At 41.6% G+C, this 15145-nt stretch overlaps 1 protein-coding gene across 1 annotated transcript; it reads right to left on the bottom strand.

Annotated features, from left to right (window-relative positions):
* Nucleotides 1-1094: 1094 nt before the first annotated feature.
* Nucleotides 1095-14804, bottom strand: LOC310946340 (uncharacterized protein; the record flags this gene model as incomplete). The annotated part of the gene is made up of 8 exons (XM_083912782.1): nucleotides 1095-3036; nucleotides 3142-3324; nucleotides 3452-3596; nucleotides 5582-5664; nucleotides 5924-6082; nucleotides 6977-7090; nucleotides 7243-7356; nucleotides 7469-14804. The coding sequence occupies 8 exons, from the start codon at nucleotides 14802-14804 to the stop codon at nucleotides 2879-2881; spliced, it is 8292 nt and encodes a 2763-aa protein (XP_083768908.1). The 3' UTR covers nucleotides 1095-2878.
* Nucleotides 14805-15145: the final 341 nt, after the last annotated feature.

Genomic DNA, 15145 nt, shown 5'->3' with positions numbered 1-15145 from the left:
ACCCATGAGACATCTGCATTTCATGAGCCAGGAATATAGGTTTTACTCTTGGGGCACCCAGGAGCAGCCTTTAATCACAAGTCAAGTCTACTCTAATGACAGAGCGGGCAGTCACAGTGAAAACCACAGCAACCCAAACTTACACATATATTACATGGACCAACTTGATGTTATTACCTTGGTAATAGTGCTTTGTGTCAATGGCAACCTCAAGTCACTGCAGCTTAAGGACTGGAAGCACTCTGGAAATAATAGTGCATTGTAATGTACATAAAAAGCTTCTGTTTTTATACCAAGGGAATTCGTCTGCTTCCTTTATACAAGTGTTTGACATTAAAGAGGAGCCACCTACAGCCATGCTATCGACTTAAAAAAACTGTAGTGTGGTACGTATATCATGCAGGTCCACAGTTGTGCAGCATCAGCCATTTCAGCATAAGTGTTCACTTCTCCCTAATCTAGTTCTTACTCCATATGTTTGCTATAATTCATATTGCCACTTCCTATCAGCTCCCCCTGAATGTAACGTCTGTCTAGCAAGAGGCTTGTAGAGCATGTCTGATGGGTTTTTCAGAAGCGTTTGATGTATGCGCAAGACTGGAGAGCAGCGATTCACCGAATTCAGCGTAAATTCCTTACATTATGTTTAGAGTCTCCATGAGTTGTGGAAGGAAATTAAGTATCCATCTTTTCCCATGGAACCGGGTAGACAAAAGCTCCAAAGCCAAACAAGGTTTATGTCTTAGTCTGATAGCAACACCTGCTGGAGAAACCACTGTACTACTTATTCACTATTAAATCTACCTTAATGTAAGAGGACCCAACATTTTTATGCATTCAACCTCTTTACCTACCTATTCTGAAACATAATCAAGATACGGTGAAAATGTTGCTACTACATAAGCTATAAAAAAAGAGGAAGACATAACAAAGACAAGAAATATTGACAATTAAGACTCTCCAGTCCACCAAACCTTTGAATCTTCTACGTACAAGTACATACACAACACTCAAACCCCAGATAGTGTTTCTAATACATTTCCTTAAAAAGGCCAAATTAAATGTTGTTAGAATATAATATCCATATATATATTTTTATTTCTTTGGTGATTTTTAAAGCAGGAAGAAACTGTTTGATCTCTTGAAAAAAAATGACAAACATCCCAGACATTCACATTGTAAAATTAAAAAAAAAAAACTGTTATAAATACAAAAAAAGATGATATATGCACATTAAAGCACATACACAGACATTCACAGGCGGACAAAACACATTTTTCTATTTTCAAAAATGCTAGAGACACACATAACCATCGACATGTACAAATATTTTGTTAATGTTACAAAACGTAATTGCAGCCGATGGGTCCCTCCATATTCTTTGGTCCATTGCTGACATTAAAAATGTAAAAACACAAATAAATCAACTGTATTGTTAGGTCACTTTTCATCTTCAATGCATCCTATTTAGACAGACAAAGTGATTGTGGCTGGTCTCCTATTGAACATACAATAAAAATATATGAAGAGCACTGTTGGGACAGGCGACAGCATCATATTTTACAGGTATCTTACAAGTAAGGAGATCAAGAGCAGCTTGAAAATAAATTATATGCATCTGTGCCTAAACAGCCATTACGTTCAAGTCTTTTTGAGTGTTTCACAAAATACATTCTCTCAAAGGCTGATTTCGAGTGACCACAATAACAGAAAAGTTAAGTGCCCAGAAGAAAAACATTACCTAGAAAACCATCACAGGCTCATCACTCGCACAACAGCAACAGATGAGAGCAGTAATCTTTAGTGTGTAATAATGAACAGCATTACAGTTATTATAAACATGCTGTAGCAAACTAATTGTAAGTTATGCACTGAACACACATTAGCAGAAAATACCGGCTACTATAGCCACACCTCCCTTCTTTCATTTGAAAATAGAGGATGGACATCCATTTCCATCAGTAGATGAAGGCTTTGTCAGTAAGTACTTAGAGAGCACTCTCTCATAATAAATTGTAAAAAAAAAAATAAAAAAAAATAACACAAAAGAAATATCAGTACGTCTGTATGGAAATCTTTCCATGAACATTTATCTTGACAAGAAATCAATGACATCCACTGACAGCTGGAGCTAATGAAAGGTGGTAATTTGGTACTTTGAAAGCTGCCACCACAGAGCAGGTCTCCAGCAATTAATTAAGCGATTTGGTGAAAATTCTCGAAACATGGGTTATTAAAAATTTACAAAGGTATAATATATTTATGTAAACTATGAGTTCTTTGTTTTTCATACAAAACAAAGATGTTTTCACATAGAATACACATAGTTAAGCATTTTTAGACTTAAATGTATGCCTATGTATGCATGCTCTTTAAAATGAAGTACAGCTTAAAACAGCATGACGACATAAAGGATTCCTTTACATAAGCGCTATAATTTCACAACAGCTTTTTTTTATGAATAAGGAACACTTACGGTGATTTTAAATAGTAAAGTTGCTGTACAAAGGTATTAGACAACAGTCATAAATGTTTAATTTGATGAGCTTAGGACAAACAAAAAATGTCTGCAGTTTAAAAAATCATAAGTGTACTTTTTGCTTTTCCAGTAGCCAGCTGAAAGTACTGTATTTCATCCACAAGGGCATCATTATAAAACAGTGCCCTTTCAGGGAAAAGTCATGTATCAACATATTTTTAAAAGGCACTTCATAAGATTCCATTGTCATCCAAAATGCAAGAAAACTACAGGTTATCCTCTTAGTTTCTTTGATGAGTTTCTCTTGTGCTTTTCCTCTTGGAATCCTTTTCCTCTTTGCACACAAGCATCAGCCATGTGCTCTCGTCTCAGGGAAGCTGTGCCATGTTACATGGCCAATTACTGTCTCTTCCGCTTATGTTCAGTCCGGTCTCTTCTTACCCGATAGCGCTGATGGTGAAGGCGGAAGGCCTGGTCCGGCCCTCTCTTGAAGTTGTTAATGCTGTAGAGACTAGTGTGTTGATGATTTCTGATATAGGTCCTCTGATAGCTCGATGCTGTTAGAGAAAAATCATATATTAGCTATAAAACAATGATAGTGTTTGTGAAAATCCTATACAGTGAGTGAACAATATGTTGAGAGCAATTCTTGCAGTACTTACGGTTCATGCAGCTGATTTTAGGGCTATCCCATCGTCCATCCCCACGACAACGGATAGTTGGGACGTGTCTCTGAATAAAGCCTTTCCTGCACTGGTACCTCACCAGTGAGTTGATCTCATACCTCTCACGCTTCTTACCAAAGGTACGCGCATTCTCCACCAGAGGGGGCTGGTTACAGGCCACTGGGAGGCAGAGGTGAAGAAAACATTAAAGTGAGGAATTTTATAGTAACAGCTATTGTTCCTCTGTAAATACATGCGTTCAATAAAATAAGAGATGATTTGTTTGCAAATGCAAAACTCATTTTACCTGTGCCCTTTTTGCAAGTGAAGGTGAGGTGGTAGTTGCAAGGGACATCGTTCCACTGGCCGTCCTCATGCCATATCATCACGACACAATCCTCGCCAGAAGTGAAGAAGCTATCAGGCTGATTGGGCCTCCAGTTTTCATATTGCTGTAATAAGAGTAGAGTATACTAAGTAAGAGTAAGACATTATGATGACTATATGTCTTTAAGAAAAATATGCATCTTGTTACATTACTGTGTTTCCATAAAACAAGAAAATTATTTGTGAACCTGGGCAGTTGCACATTAGACAATGTGCACAATGCATTATATACATTCAAGATTTCAGATGTATTTATTTTAAACAGGGACAGTGCATATAAATAAACATTTACATGTAAATATGCAAGATTATAGCCAGTAGCTAATTTCCATCATTAGTCCCATAAAACTGCTCTATGCCTAAAAACAGGCATGGCGCCCAAGAACTTCAAGGCCTGTGTTTTCTAGGAGCCAATTTAAACTTAGCAACCTAGTGACCCCATACCGGTTCAGCTCTGAGGGACACTTGCTGGATCTGTATATCTACTAACACAAAACACAGAAACCAACATGTTTATAACATGTTCAGCCAATCCTATATTATACCACAGGATGAGCAGCTGTAACATGTTTCTAAAAAGGCATTGCACTTTTAATAAGATCATTAATGAACAATAACACATTAACATGTCACTTCATATACAAAACATGAGTATCCAGTAAATGCTGCACGCGCTGGGTTAGAGGGATTCATCATATAGTAAAGTGTGGTGGCATTACATCACACAGACTGCATGCCTAGCATTACATGTGTAATACTGAAGGCAACAAAAATCCACACAAACACAGAAGTACAATTACGCATTAATAATGTATACACACAGCTGTAGTGCTGTGGGGTTTTCAACCAGGAGCTGATGCTACCTGCGGTCTTTCAGCGTATTCTAGGTTCAAACAGGTTCTTCAAAGCTGTGTCCCCCTCACTCCTCCAGTCATGCCCTGAGGCTCTGCTACTCTGTCATTATGGTTAAAAAAACACAGAGACTTCCTGCTCAGCTCCCTTCAAGTTAACAAATGGGTGACCCATCAACTGCACAGCAAGTCTGCGTCCTCCTCAAAATAATCAAACTTTGCCCCCCCGCCCACACACACACACACACACACGCACAAACACACACGAAACCGAAGATACACCAACTTGGTTTTCACTCCAAATCGATTTTCTTTAAATGTTTTTCAATATCATTATTTCACAGTTGTCTATCTGTAAATCCACTGTAGTTGTGACCACCCACCCAGACCCCCTGGGCTGCTTCCATCTAGTGTTTTCTGTCTTTCTGCAGCTGAACACAGGTGCTGTCCATCTGTGTATCTGCCTGCCTGGTGGCCCTTCCCCTGGGTGGCTGCCTGCTGGCTGGACTTTATGATGTGTGTGGGGGTTGAATGGGGACCATACCTGTCTACGCCTGCCAAACTCCCCCATACACAGCGTCACTCACACCCTCATCACCCCTCAATCTCTCAGCTGAGGAAGGGTCTCTATAGGCAGCCTGTGCTTATCTTTTCACCCCCAGGCTGCCTCAATGCTTTCCTTATCTCTAGTCTTTCGAGGTTTATCTTTGAAGTGAGGACATCAATCTGTACGACACGGATGCATATAGCAATTAGCCACTTTCCTGTCTAGTGAGGGCGATCTTCAGCAGCCACAACCAATATATCAAACACACACCCACTTGTGTGCTGTTTTCTAAACACTGCATCATAACATTGCATTTTAAACAGCGTTCATTTCCCTCCCTTGCTTACTCTTTTATACTGGATCGTCATCTTTTTGCATTGTTGCAGCTATTGGTTTTCTTGCACTGGTGTCGCACTGGTGGTGGTGCCTTACAGTGTGTGCTATATCAGATTTATTACCAGAGCAATCACCCACCAGGGTGTAGTGATATAATGCAGAGGAGAGTACGTCATGAGAAAGTCACCACAGCCCCTGAAATGAACGACTCTCCCTAGATGACTGTATCTGCCATCGGCATCTCTTCCACATATTTACACTGTCTCTGTGCCACATTTGTTGAGAAAAACATATGTGGGAAAGCAACCTATCTTACCACAGGGCTGCCATCAGTCCAGCGGAAGTCACTGTCAAACATCTTATCATTCAGGCCAATCCACTGGTAGTCCTGTCCAAGACCTGCCATAGCGGGTGAAACACAGCAGATTATGTTTCTCTGTTGCCATATTTTCTTTTTAAGACTGTTCAGTTACAGAAAGTACAGGAGGAAGTGAGAGATAGCAGTAGCATTTTCGAATGTCTGAATAATTTTCCTGCATTTAATGTACAGCTAAATGTGTAGATTTGATATGACTTACATATTGTTTCAATATTATCATTTCATTTTCATACTTGAACAGGTTCATGTACTTATCTACAACTATGATCTTGAACTTACGATTGACAAACTGTTGCTCCTCATGAGAGATGATGCTGGTGAGATGAGCCCCCTGCATGCGACACTCTCTCTCTGCTGTGTCCCAGTTTCTCCTGTGGGGGAAGTACTTGTAGCAGTGGCCCTGAAACTTATGCCAGCCATAGTCACATGTTTCTGTATCTGATGGGAGAAAGAGTGAGAGGGAATGAGATATGCGGGAAAAACAGATTTGCACCAGATCGACAACACCCTCCTCCTAACACTACCATACTAATCGTATGCGTCCCCAGTCCCCACATACACTGTATATTACTGTCTGTTCCTCCCTTCCCTTCTCAATCCAGCTTCAAAACATTAACAAAACAGTGGCAGAATCTTTCCCTGGTGGGTTGTTCATCTTCAAGTTACTTTTTCTCCCTTTTTCCTGCCAAAACTTTCGCTATGTGTGATCCCAGATAAATGAAGGGTGTAGACTCTGGTCAAGAGAAATGGGATGATGCCCTGGGTTTAACATACTTGGGATGAAAGTGGGGCACATCTGGGAAACTAAAGTAAAATTACGTTCATATACATCAACTACATTGCATAAATGTCCGGCGCAGATAAGCTTGGTAAATTCGAAGGTACCCAGGAAACTAAATGTTTTCGATTGTCTTGTCCTTGATGAAAATATTAAGAATAATGTGTAACTTTAGTGTGTATTTTCTGTTGTTTTTCTCCATGAGAAATTAATGTCTGAAATGATGATGATGAACCCTAAGAATGTGTCAACTTTCTGGGTCTCTCCTGGGTGCTTAAAGTGTAATCTTACATGTAATACTAAATACAGGAAGCGATATAGTATGGTGTGGCTGAAATTTGAATGACTCGTGGTCTATTTTTTTCTGGTTTCTAGTTTATTTTTAGACAATTAATGATAACATTAATTGTCTAAACACATTACCTAATTCAAGACTTGCCTATGAGGTTACAATTCTTTATTCTGTTGTTTGAAAATAGTTCAAGCTTTTGTTAATCTAAAACCAAATAGATAGAAGTTATGGAGAGAATCCATCAAATTAACCACAAACTTACCCTCCTCACAAAACAGCCCAGAGTAGCTTGGGAGGCACACACATGTGAAGGAAGCCAGCCTATCGACACATGTACCTCCATTGCGACAAGGGTTTGATTGGCACTCATCAATATCTGCAAAAGAAACAGACGTAATGAAATAATAAAAAAAGACAGACAAAACTATTTCTAGTCGCTACACATTAAAATCACTTTTAAGATTAAATTGATGCTTCCTGTATTTAGGCAGTGAGAAATTGTGAGAGGAATTATTCATATTATCCTACCTGTTTCACAGTGAAAACCACTGTAACCAGGAGCACAGCTACACGTATTGACGCTGCCGCTCTTGTAACAAGATCCTCCATTCAGACACATATTTTCTGTACATGAGTAAAGTCCTGTTAGGAGATTTTAAAAAAGCAAGATAAAAGTTAAAAGGAAAAAGGAAATTTTTTCTGAGCTTACCTATTACGTTGTATGAATGAATGAAAGCCATTTGAAGAAACATACCCGGAATTTCAACAGTCTCTCCATCGACGGGGTGCCCAATATTGAGTCCTGTGTCAGCTCCGTCAATGCTGAGTATGTCCGGGTTGTCATCCTTCCCGGTAAAAGATGACAGAGTGGTGGCTACAGATGCAACTAAAACTGGCTGGCTTTGTCCTTGAGCTGGTGTCATTGTTGTGAGCTCCGTATGGGTCATTGTGGGTATTTGAGTGTGTGGAGAGACAGAGGTGCTATCAACCCTAGTTGACACCATCTTTGAAGCCGTGGTAGTATCTACCTTGAATACAGTCTGGATTTCATCTGGGGAAAGAGAATGTTCCTCCACACTGTTTATATTGGGTTTCTTTGTAGTCCTCAAATCTTCATTTACTGTGGATATGCTTTCTTCTGAGCTGCTAGTGCTTTCTGAAACGCTCTCAGAACTAGAGGAGGATGCTGCACTGACAGGAGCCGCGGCAGAAGACATGACCGTGATAGCTGTTACTGCTGCTACTACTACAGGTGACTTGGTCGCCTTTTCTTCCGTGATGCTTTCAGTACTGCTCACTGAGTCAACAGACTTAGTGAACTGACTCTCATATGTTTGCGAAACAACAGGCGGTGTAGTAATGAACACTGCTACTTTCTTGGGTGTTGGATTTTCATTGTTTTGTGGAATTGATTCTACAACGCCAAGGTTTGGTGCTTCATAATCCGGGGAAGGATAATCTATATTCTCAGGTTCAACCGTCTCATCTTCCACCAAAGCAGACACAGCTTCGGCAGCTGAAGATGAGACAGCAGGCACGGTTGTTGATTCATGACTTGTAAACATGGCGTGAGTTGTGGTCAGTGATATATCCTGGGAAGAAAGATTTGTTGTTTTTTGTACTGGGGAAACTGTTGTGACATATTGGACCGTAACATCAGGCTTTGATGGTGCTGATGCTGAAAGGACATTTGAAGTATGTTCAAAAGAAGCGGACATTGTGGTGACCACTTCTTTAGTCTCTGAGCTTGTAGAGATTCCAGCAGGATGTGTAACATCGGTGGGTCGATGTGTGCTTCTTAGGTCTGGATCTTGTGTCTCCTCGCTTTCAGAACCTGTTGGTCCTGACTCAAGAAAAGTTGATGTCTCTGGTGACTCTGCAGTGCTGGTCATAGCAGGGTATTGTGTTGTATAAGCTTCAGTGATGAAGGTCTCAGGTGACTTCTGACCTGAGGTTTGTTCAAATGTAGATGATTCTGGCTTATCTGGCTGGTTACTAGTTGTCTTGTCACCTGAACCTTCTTCTGTGAAAATGATAATACTTGATGATGTTGTTTCAACCTTTGAACCTTCGTTATCTGTCGAAATGTCTGTATTAAGTGACACTGCAGTTACTCTCTCAGTTGCAGAGGGGGGAGTGGCAGTTTGTCCCCTCTCTCCTGTCACCATTTTTGGTGAGATTGTTGATGGAGTATCAGTGCTGAACAGTGAGGACACAGTTGGCGGCGGAATCTTTTTTGTTTGCATTAAAAGTGAAGAAGCTGTTGCTTCTAGAGTTTCTTCACTTGAACTGTCTGCAGATGTGTCCGCTACACTTGAGTCTGTAGGAGATGTCTCAGCCGTGTCTGTTTCTTTTGCAGGTTTTGCAGCTATGTCAGTTGCCAGTTTTGGAGTTGTGTATTGCACCCAAGCAGGCTCTGTTTCTTCAGAATCATCTGTAGGGTGTGAAGTTATTGCAGCATCAGTAGATGTTTCCTGGATTCCAATATCTTGTGTGGTACCTTCAGCATCAGTTGAAAGATGATTGGTTATAGGTGCTCGGCTTGGTGCTTCGGTTGTCTTAATTTCCAGTGATGTGGCTGTAACTCCAGTCTGGGGAGTCACATCACTAGGTTCAAAGTGCTGACTTGACTCCTCACTGGGCAACATTGGTCTGATTGTGGCCAACACCATTTTCTCAGAGGAGATGTCAATGTGGGGATGATGAGTGAATGTGATCTCAGACCTGGCCTGTTGGAAGGACAACTCAGATGGCGTTGTATCTGGTTCTGGTACAAAAGTGGTGACAAAACGAATCATCACATCAGGCTTTGAAGTGCTTTGGAGAGTGGATGTCTCACTCATTTGTGTTTCATCCTCTGAGGTCATTGTGGTGGGTTTCTTTGTGCTGATCTGAGGGCTGGAAACTATATGTGTGCTGTAGGGAGGAGATAATGTTGTTGTGGATAGCATTTGGAGATTTTTTATTGTACTGTGTAGAGGAGCATCTGTCTGTATCACAGGCTTTGTCACATGAGTGTGATCATATGATCTATCCTTCTCTATAACATCAGGAAATGATGTGACGGTTGGTTTCTTTGTGCTAAAAAGACTGGAAGCAGGTCTTGATAATGCAATTTCAGGCTCTCTGGTGGCAGGTTCAGATGAGGTTACTGAAAATGTTACCTTCTCTGCCTTCACAGTAGAAGTTGCCAGTATACCAGAAGTTTGGTCACTTAAGGGGTCTGAATCAGTAACGTCTGTCACTTCTGTGTCAGAGGGTTTCATTGTGCTATAGACAGAAGCAGTTCCAGGTGAGGTTGGTGATATGTGCTCTTCCTTATCTGTTGTAATTGTTTGGTTTTGGTCACCTGAAATATTTTCATTTGTATGTCCTGCCTCTGGGGCAATAGTTTGTTTCTTAGTGCTGAACAGTGAAGAGGCTGTAGATGTCACTGGTTTTTCAGATCCTGTCCATCCATCCACTGACGACCTTGAGGTTGCCTCTCCGGAGCCTTCATCAGAGTCGTCACCGCCTGAAGACTCATCAGATGATTTGCCGGTTGATTTCACCGTGCCATGTTCAGTGGACACGGGTGTGTATGGTGTGACAGCAACTGAAGGTACAGAGGTTTGCCTGGAAATCGAACTTAAAGTTTCATCTGTTGTGCCGGGACTTGTGGCTCGAATGATTGTGGGTGAGGAGGTCACAGATTCTTCCTTTTTAACAGTGCTGACCATATACTCCTCACTTGACACCAGAGTGACTGAGCTTGTGTCTGTTGTTTCAGTTAAAGTTTGAGAAGGCAAAGATGAGGAAGCAATCTCAGTGATAGACTCAGTGAAATTATCAGCAGTATCCTTGCCTGATAAAGCATCCTCCACCAGCTTTGGGACTGGTTTGGTATGAGTATCAATGGGTAAAACTGTATATGGTGTAGTTAAATCATGTGTTTCTTCAGAGGGTGACATTGTGGTCAGATAAGTAGTAGCTGAAATATCCTGTGGTGCCAAGGTGACCATCTCTTCACTGGATGTCTCCATACTAGACACACCTTCCACAGTTGATGCTTTTGAGGTGGAAGGTAAATGTACAGAAGATGCTGAGGCTAATGATGACTCAGTGGCTGAGGTTGCAGATAAAGTTACCGGTGAAGGAGTAAAGAAGGTAGCCCTATCAGTCCCTGATCCCTCTGGTTCTTCTTTTACCTCCCATGTTTGTGTCATTGTAACTGGTGTGACACCTCCAGCTTCCTCTGTCTGGATGGTTGGGTAAAATGAAGAAGAGGGAACTATGGAGATATTATCTGCATCAATGATATTATCATCTTTGGTGATAAGCTCAGGGGTGGAGCTGCCTTCCTTCATGCTGTCTGTAACTGCAGAAAACAGTTCTTCTTCATCTGTTGCATTCTCTGTGAATATGATGGTTGCACTGGCTGATGGTTTAGACACATGCAGGACCATGGTAGGTGTCTGTTCAGTTAGGTCAGTCTTGGCTTGGCTGCTACTGGGAGTAATGATCACAACCTGTTGGTCTGTAACACTGTGATATATAATGGAGGGAACAGGAGTGGACATTGATGTGGATCCATCTTGCTTATGGTCACTGCTAGGGCTTACTGTGGTAGAATCAACTGTAGCGTGGTCACTTACTGAAGTTCCAATTGTGTGGGGGGACATAGTTGTATAGGATGATTGCATTATGTGCTCAGCTCCAGTAACTTCATCTTTCCCAGTGTTCAAAACAGGAGGCTCTGTAGCTTCAGAAGTGATGGTGCTTTCTGTATCTGGAGTAATTTCACCCTCCTGTGAGGTAACCTGCTCATCAGAGGTTGGTGTGACTGACACAAAAGTTTCAGTTTCACCTGCTACTTCTCCAAATGTTACACTCTCCATCACTGATGACTTTGAGGTAACAATCTCAGTAGTTTGGTCACCAGAACTTTCTCCCTCTGTCAAAGTAAAGGCTGAACTTGGTGTTGAATTATCTGTTGAAGACATCTTAACAGACTGGGGAGATGTGACCACATATATTGTTGATATGATTGGCTTCTCAGTGCTGTGGAGTGAAGACGCTGCAGTTAGAGACGATTTTGGAAAATTGGTTGATTCATTATCATGCAATGCTGTTGTTGTTTTAGCTTTCTCTGTGCTGTACAGGGAATAGTCAGTACTCTCCTCAGTGACAGTCGTGGACATCACAGGATAACTTGTTGGTGGTGAAAATGTAGTTGATCCATCGTAGAGATCAGAGTCATCCGTGAAGAATCCACTGCCCTGCTCAATAATGTAAATATCAGTGCTTGTCAGGTGTGGTGACCTGGTTGATGACATATATGTCTTGGTATTCTGTGTACTGGAATGAGTTGAGGATGGAGTCTCATTTGTGGAAAATGTAATTTTTTCCTGGGGTTTTGTGGTAGTATCAATGAATACCCCTGCACCAGATCCATCTGGACTTGACTCCAAATCATCCTCCTCAGGTGAGCCACCAGAGCTCTCCATGTCAATGAATGTAGAGGTTTCCTTTGAGGTATATATTGTGACACTAGGGATTGAAATGGGTTGAAAGGTTTCAAATGTATGGGGTCTTGTTGTGATCGTAGTAAATTCTCTATCACCTGAACTTTCTTCCTCTTCAAATGTGGATGTAATTGATGGTCTAAATGTGGTTATTGCTATGGTTGTTTGTTCGTGGTAGGATTGATTGGATGCTGTTGGTGTTTCTAAGGGAGTTTCATCTGTGGATGCAGATTTGACATCTCCTGAACTCTCTACTTCAGTAGAATAACTACTACCTGATTCAGACACAGATGGTGTCATAGAGGTTACTGATCCTTTATTAATCTGATTAGTGGTGATGGTCTCTTGTGTGTAAGGTGACACTGATGTTGGTTTCTCAGTACTGTATCGTGATGAACCTGCAGTGACAGCTGTTTCTGAAGCATCACTTGTGTCGGTTTCATGTGATGCTGTGACTGATGGTGAATTTGAGTTAAACAATGATGAGGCAGTCGTTAATGTTAAGATTGACTCTTCAATAAAATCGTCAGTGCTGTCTCCAGGACTCTCTGTATCTGTGGTTATGAGGAATGATGATGTCTCAGGTTGCACGGTTGATGCAGTGAATGAAGTATTGGACTCCAGCATTGTAGGTCCACTACTAAACATTGTATTGTCAGTGGTTGAAACAGCAGTTGATGTAACAGGAGATGTTGCTCTTGGTGCATCAGTGCTATAGAGAGAAGATGTATCTGTGACAGGGGAGGTCTGAGTGAACATGTTCTGGGTTTGGTCACCTGAGCCATCTTCATCTTTTGTTGGGAGAGTAGAACTTGACTCTGGTGAAGCTGGAATTTTCTCTATTTGAATTGTGGTTACAGTCTCCTGTGTTTCATAGGACACTGAGGTTGGCTTCTCAGTACTGTAGAGTGAAGAAGGTGTTTTAACAACTGACCTTGATGTGGCACTGATTTCAGACTTCTGAGATGCTGTCACTGATGGAGTCTCAGTGCTGGATATTGAGGACCGGGTGGTTGCCAACAGCAAGGATTCTGCCGTAAAATCTACTGTGATATCTCCAGATCTTTCAATATAAGTTGTAGTGCGAAGTGACAAGGACACTGTTTCAGGGCTAATTGTTGTTTCACTGAATGAAGGAATTGACCCTGCCATTGTGGGCTCACTGCTGATAACATCATCCTCAATGTCTGTAGCAACAGATGATATAACAGAAGCCAAACTTGGAGACATTGTAACTGAGCTTTTGAGTGTTTCATCTGAGATTTGAGAAACCGATGGTTCTCCTGTAAGAGATGGCATCTTTTCGTTACCGGTTTCAAGACGTTTTGATGTTCCTGGTGACATTGCTGTTGGTGCGTCAGTACTGTACAGAGAAGATGCAACTGTGACAGAAGAGGTCGTAGTGAACATGTCAGGGGTTTGGTCACCGGTGCCATCTTCATCTGTTGAAGGGACAATCGAATTCTGCTGAGTCTTATCGGTAACAGGAGAAAGTGAGGGCTTATCCGTCTTAACTGCGACAGCACTGTCTTGTTCCTCAACTGGATTTGTTGTTGGCTTCTTAGTGCTGTGCAATAAAGAACCTGTAGCAACTGTAGTATATTTGTTGGACACCTCAGTAGTCAGCTCACTTGAACTCTCTTCTTCTGTTGCTGGGAATGTAGAACTTGCCTCTGTTATTACTGATGCTTTCTCAGTCTGACTCGTGGCGATGGTCTCTCGTGTTTCAGGTGGCACTGATTTTGGATTCTCAGTACTGTATAGTGATGAAACTGTAGTTACAGCTTCTTTTGAGGCATCACTTGTTTCAGTTTCATGTAATGCTGTCACTGGTGGTGACTCTGTACTTAACAATGAAGAGACAGTATTTGATCTTAAGATTGACTCTTCAGTGCTGTCTCCGGAACTCTCTATATCTGTGGTAATGAGGATCGATGATGTTTCAGGTGACATGGTAAATGCAGTGAATGAAGTATCGGACTCCACCATTGCAGGTTCACTGCTAAAAATGTTATTGTTAGTGTCTGAAACAGTGGTTGGTGTAACAGGAGATGTTGCTATTGGTGCCTCAGTGCTATAGAGAGAAGATTTAGCTGTGACAGAGGAGGTCTGAGAGAACATGTTCTGGGTTTGGTCACCTGAGCCGTCTTCATCTGTTGTTGGGACAGTAGAACTTGAATCTGGCGTAGCTGAGTTTTTCTCGATTGTGGTTACAGTCTCTCCTGTTTCAGATGACACTGAGGTTGGTTTCTCAGTACTGTATAGTGAAGAAGGTGTTTTAACAACTGGCCTTGATGTGGCACTGGTTTCAAAATTCTGTGATGCTGTCACTGATGGAGTCTCAGTGCTGGACACTGAGGACTGGGTGGTTGCCAACAGCAAGGATTCGGCAGTGAAATCAACTGTGATATCTCCGGATCTCTCACTATAAGTTGAAGTGTGAAGTGAAAAGGACACTGTCTCAGGGCTCATTGTTGATCCACTGAATGAAGGAATGGACTCTACCATTGTGGGCTCACTGCTGATAACATCGTCCTCAATGTCTGTAAAGACAGATGATATAACAGAAGCCAAACTTGGAGACATTGTAACTGAACTTTTGAGTGTCTCATCTGAGATCAGAGAAACCAATGGTTCTCCTGTAAGTGATGGCATTTTTGTCACATCTGTTTCAAGACGTTCTGATGTTCTTGGTGACGTTGCTGTTGGTGCGTCAAAACTGTACAGAGAAGATGCCTCTGTGACAGAAGGGGTAGGAGTGAACTTGTGAACGGTAGGGTCACCTGAGCCATCTTCATCTGTTGTAGAGACAATCAAACTTTGCTGAGTCTTATCAGTAAGGGGGGAAAGTGATGACTTCACTGTCTGAGCTGTGAGAGCACTGTCTTGTTCCTCAACTGGAATTGTTGTTTGCTTCTCAGTGCTGT

Source organism: Echiichthys vipera (assembly GCF_963691815.1).
Source record: "Echiichthys vipera genome assembly, chromosome: 4".
In the NCBI taxonomy this organism is placed as follows: Eukaryota; Metazoa; Chordata; class Actinopteri; order Perciformes; family Trachinidae; genus Echiichthys; species Echiichthys vipera.
Note: the sequence above shows the minus strand (reverse complement) of the source record. Positions and strands in the feature narration are given on the sequence as shown.